At 41.4% G+C, this 5,964-nt stretch overlaps 1 protein-coding gene across 1 annotated transcript; it reads right to left on the reverse strand.

Moving 5' to 3' along the window:
- Positions 1-503: 503 nt before the first annotated feature.
- On the reverse strand, positions 504-3,098 carry LOC149833186 (uncharacterized). The gene has a single exon (XM_090014965.1). The coding sequence runs from the start codon at positions 2,825-2,827 to the stop codon at positions 737-739; it is 2,091 nt and encodes a 696-aa protein (XP_089871091.1). The 5' UTR covers positions 2,828-3,098; the 3' UTR covers positions 504-736.
- Between the last annotated feature and the right edge of the window lie 2,866 nt (positions 3,099-5,964).

Raw genomic sequence — 5,964 nt, forward strand, 5'->3', positions numbered from 1 at the left:
CATTCTTAGAACATTCACACAAATAATTTGTGAAGGTCACATTGTATTTATGAACGTTTATCAGGAGTGTTTATTTAAAAGAGGTTCACACATTTTGGGTGAAATTCGCAAACATGATTTGCAAATGTTATACTATATTTGTAGACGTATGTCGGGAGTATATATTTAAAAGAAGTTCACACATTTCGAATGATATTCACAATCGTAATCCGATACATGGTAAAAACATATTTTTTTTTTATCATTTTTACATTGAAAATTTGTGGGTCTTAATCAAAACTCGGGTTGGGTCATAAAATTTCACAAACTATACCTGGGTCCATGTATTAATTGGACCTTTGGGTCTGGACCAAAGTCTTAATCGGGTCATCTTATTTATCACCATATCCTGACCCTATAGGATTTTGTTTGGGTCGGGTTCGGATAAACCAAACCCATTGACACCCCTAATTGTGAGCTATTTATATTTGAAGATACTAAAAAAAAAAAAAAATATGTGCATGTCACTAAGAAAGAAATTTATAGAGATCATATCGATGTCCATGGGGTTTGATTAACGAAGAAAAATGAAAATAAAAAAACATGAAAACTTATGGTTTCTAGTACATGGGTGAAAGGGCTTCCAAAACACCTTGCTAGTAAATATTCCCTTGGTTCTTTATTATTACATGTTCTATCGTCATCAGTAAACGAGAATCAAGGGACACTACAGTCCACAATCGGTAGGCGACTCAATTCAGTGCCTAATCTGAGCCAGCATCTTGCACACATCCTTACTGTTGGGTCTTTCCTTGGGGTTATCAAACGTGCAGAAGCAAGCAATCTTGAGGACCAGCAGCATCTGTTCCTGGAACGCACTGTCTTCGGCAAGCTTGGGATCGAAGGCTTGGTTCTGCTTCTTCTCGGAGGAGGACATCAGGTTCCTCAGCCACTTCACCATGCTCATCTCGTTGGTGTTCTGAAAGAACTCGTCGGACGGATGCTTGCCGGTGACCAACACAGCCAGGACGACTCCGAAGCTGTAAATGTCACACTTGTCCGTGAACTTGAACGTCTGGTGGTACTCGGGAGCGATGTACCCTACCGTCCCGGCGATGTTGGACGTGGTCGCGTGGGTGCTCACGTCCTGCATCGACTTGGCGAGGCCGAAATCAGCGATCCTCGGCTCCAGGTTGTCGTCCAGGAGGATGTTGGCGGGCTTCAAGTCCCGGTGGATGATCTTGGGGTTGCTGTGGAAGTGGAGGTACTGCAGCCCGGAGGCGATTCCCATGGCGATCCGGTGCCTGTCCAACCACCCCAGCTCCCTTCTGCCCTCCGTCGCCTCTGTCAGCGCGTTCTGCAAGCTCCCGTTCTTCATGTACTCGTAGATGAGGTAATGGCAGTCTGTGCGGGCAACGGAGGCCAGCAAGGGGAGCAGATTCCGGTGCCGGATGTGCGCCACCGTGTCCAGTTCCGACTTGACCTGCCTCATCTTCTTGTCCAGGTTCTTTGTGTCTTCCTCCGTGAGATTCGCTGGATCCGTCGCCGGATGGTGTATCTTCTTGATCGCGAACAGTTTTCCAGGGATGCCTGGCAATTCGGCTCTGTACACCTCCCCGCACCCACCCCTTCCGATGATCTCCAAAGAGGAAACCCCTTCCTCTGTTTCAAGAAAGGCAAAATGCTCTGGTTTCTTGATGAGGGGACTGTAGATTATGGTCCCCGACGGCTTCTTCCACCCCCGGATACACTTCTGGATGACGCGAGCGACGACGGAGATGAAAATTCCGCCGACAACTCCCGCGATCAGCCCGATGATGATCCCCAAAATCCAGAATTTGCGGTTGTGCTCGTGCTTAGCGGTCTTGTGGGGTTGTGAAGCAGGAGAAGGGGAGGGAGATAAAGCGGTGGCGTTAGTACTGCTCGAAGTGTTCGAGTTATGGCTCGATCCGTTGAAATGGGCAGTCGAATTCGTGGAGTTCTCGGCGAATACTAACCTCTTCGGAAGTAAATCCCTTCGGAATCTGGGATCGCCGGAAAAGTGTGATTTTTCGCCGAAGGATTGGGATTGAGAAGGTGGTACCTCACCGTCGAGGTCGTTGCCGGAGAAATCGACCCGCCAGAGTCTGGGGAAGGACCTCAATTGCGGCGGGATCTTGCCGGAGAAGCGATTGGCGGCGATGGAGAGGAGCTCGAGGTTGGACAGGCTCTCAAGGAACGCGACCCCGCCGGAGAACCGGTTGGACGAGAGGTCGAGGGTCCGTAGTCGCCGGAGAGACGACAGCTCCGGCGGGACCTCGCCGGAGAGGTCGTTCCCCCGGAGGTCGAGGGCCTCGAGACGCTCGCACCGCCCGATTTCAGCCGGAATTCCGCCGGAGATTCCGTTGCCGGGGAGGGAGAGCTCCCTCAGCTCCGTCAGGTTCCCGATCTCCGGCGGGATGACGCCGCGCAGGCGCGTCGATTCCAGCACGATTCGGGTGACGAGTGTCTCCGGAATCCGACCGGCGACGGACTCGCACGTGACTCCGGACCACTCGCACGGGCTCTGTGGCGGTCCCCAGAAGCGATGGAGTCCAAACTGGTCCCTCAGCGACCGCAGTGCGCCGGATTCCGGCGAAGACAGAGGCTCGGAGGCGATCGTTCGGCAGGCAAGAGAGAGGACCAAGAGCGCCAGCAAGGCGTCAGCCGGAGGATTAAGACCCATCGTCGCCGGCATCAGATTCCGGTGAGCCGTCGGACGTCCCGAGGAAGCCTGAATTCCAAATGGGAATTTATGCAAACAGGTGGCGGAATTACAATGAAAGGACTTTGCAAAATTGCAATCGTGCACACAACGGTCGAGATTCATCTAGTGGGTCCACGGAAAGAATGATCGACGGTAGAGATCTTTTCTATATCAGACCGAGAAGTTGTGCACGTGCGAGATGACTAGAGGGGGTATCTTACCCGGAACGTGTGAAGAAAAAAAGGGGGGAGAGGTCAGTCAAGTCAATGCTGGACTCGCCGTGTTAGAGATGAAAGACACGTGGCAATATCAGGACGGTTAGATCTCAGGTAAAGGGATATAGGATGATGGAGGTCCCACCGGGAGACAAAGGAGTTCATACAAGGAACTTGCTAAGATTGTGACTTATTTAATTCATTATTTTACACACATGTTAATTTAGAAATATCTTAATTATTTAAATAAAAATATTGTCCATAGTGGTATTATTAAATAAATAAAAAAGGCATAAAAAAAGAAAAAAGCACACACACATACTTTTCCATTAGGTCGTTTTCTCGCCAACAGGAGCATTCCTCTCTCTCTCTCTCTCTCTCTCTCTCTCTCTCTCTCTATATATATATATATATATATATATATATATATATATATATATATATATATATATATATATATATATATAGCAAGCTATCATAGATTATAGTGATAAGATCTTGATTTACATACATTTATATGAGCTAACTTTTGGGTCATGTTAAAAAAAAAGAAACTTTTAGGTCATGTTTAGCAAGCTCTATTGACCAGTTTCGTGTGAAGAAATTTGGTTCCGACTTGATGTTTTGGGCTATTTTTAAATGATCTTTATGTTCATGAATTATGAGCTGCCCATTTTTCATCATCTTGGTAATGTGATAATATGTTATATTTAAAATGATTGAATGAGTAGTAAATAAAATATGGTAAACATATCGATACTGTCATATGTAACATTTGGTCATTAGATCAATAAAAACAAACTATGAAACCTACTACTTATATGGGTAGATTAAACAAAAAACACATGTAAGTATGTTTTATAAAAAGGACTAAAATAGTTAAAGATACGTAATATATATATATATATATATATATATATATATATATATATATATATATATATATATATATATATATATATATATATATGTTAACTGAAAATATGTGAATTGGAGTATAAACCGAGATTTTCATGGTTTTTTTTTTCTTTAGTTTCACCATACGGATGTGATCTAAAAGCTTTGTTTTATAGAATGAGACTCTTGGATCATTCAATTACACTGCATAAGAAGGATATTTTAAGGCTTTAAAATCAATGGCTCAAAATTTTTGTAAATATTTAATCCTAAAAAATTTACAACTTTTTATCGAAGATACATGATCCTACAATCAATTCCTACCAAATAGACTATACCAAATGCATCTGTAGGATTGGATTTGCAAAAAAAAATGTTGAAAAGCCTAATTCACACTTAGGTTCACATATTTTCAGTTAACATATTTTAGCGACCCTATATGTGTGTGAGGCTTGGGGGGGGCAAATATATATCTACAAATAGTAGAGGTAAGGAACTAATGAGGAGAAATCAATTTTTTTTTCAAAAAACTTTCAAAATTTTTTTTTAATATCAAATGTTACAAATGTGATCAACACAATGCACACGGATACTTATAACATTGCTCAGCACAACTAGCTCAACCTAGCTTAGCATGCCCAACGATAATTGGAATTGTAGGAAAGCGGATCCTGTAAAACGCCGAGTCAGATTAGCAATCTCATTCAGCGTTTATAACCACAAACCCCACCCCACTGTGGGTCCCACTTGTACTGAGCTACAGTACAGTGGGGGTGGGGTTTGTGGTTGTAAAAGATGGGTGAGATTGCTAATCTCACCCAGCGTTTTACAGGATCCGCTCTTGGCTTACAGGGCTTGGCCATAGTGACAAACGTTAAAAACGGCAAAATCTCGTACTCATGAGAATTTAAAAAAAAAAATCATAAATCTTGCATTTTTTGGCAAAATCTCAGCAATAAAAAACAAATAAATAATATAAAAAAAATTATAAGAAAATATTGATAAAAAATATTTAAAAATAAAAATACCCTGTTTTTTTCATGATAAATAGATGTTTAAAATGTAAATAGCGTGTTTAAATAATGGTATTTATGTTTTTTTATAAAATCTCGCGATATTTTAAAAAACTTGCAAGAAGTTGCCTTTTTAAACTTTCATGCAATTTCTCGCGTTGCGAAATTTCTATAAATCTCACGATATTTGTCACTATGGGCTTGGCTTCAGTCCACTCCGAACTCCACGATAATCAGGTCAGGCTTGTTTTCAGGTCAAGCCCGTCGGGCGCTTATAGGCAAATCAAGTGGGTCCGGAATAAGCCTGATTTCCACCCAAAGAGGCAAAAAGATTAATTTTTTTTTTATTTTTTTGAGCAGTCATTGAGTATGTGGTCATGCCATCAGGTTTGTTTTAGAAAAAGTAGAAAACATTAACCAATGGCACTAACTTTTCCCACAATACCATAACTGGCCACCAAATAGAAAATATGACAAATGTAACCAATTTACTTTTTACCTTTGTCGCATGAAAAATAAGACACCTTGGTCGAAATCATGGCACCTATTTTTTTTTTTTCTAGACGACAACTTACATGGTGCCTGATTTTTTCAGACGAGAACGTAGATAAGTGGTTTTGACCATGGCACATAATTTTCTAGGAAACCAAATATAAAAATTAATAAAAAGTAAATTGGCCAGATATGCCATATTTTTTTTTATTTGCAGTTAATCCTAGTATTGTGCCTAGGGCTGGTAAATGAGCCAAATGAACTGCACAAACCATGTTCAAGCTTGGCTCGTTTACCAATGAATTGAGCTCGTAGCTCAGCTTGTGTTCATTTTTAGCCGAGCCGTGGTTGAGCTCAGCTCGTTCGTGAATGAGATGGGCCAAACATGAGCTGGCTCGTGTAAAAATATTCTCATATATATATATATATATATAAGTATTACATTTAATAGTTCCTATTTTATGTATATATTTTTCATTCATTCTTCTCTTTATATTTATATATTATGAATTATTTTTTTATATATTACACTTAAATGATATATTATACATAAAAATATTTATTTTTTAACTATATGAGCTCTCCTTAGCCGAGCCAAGCCGAACATCGTTTAAGCTAAATGAGTTGCTTGTGGCTCGACTCT

This window comes from Nuphar pumila, chromosome 7 (assembly GCF_984573655.1).
Source record: "Nuphar pumila chromosome 7, dmNupPumi1.hap1.1, whole genome shotgun sequence".
In the NCBI taxonomy this organism is placed as follows: domain Eukaryota; kingdom Viridiplantae; phylum Streptophyta; class Magnoliopsida; order Nymphaeales; family Nymphaeaceae; genus Nuphar; species Nuphar pumila.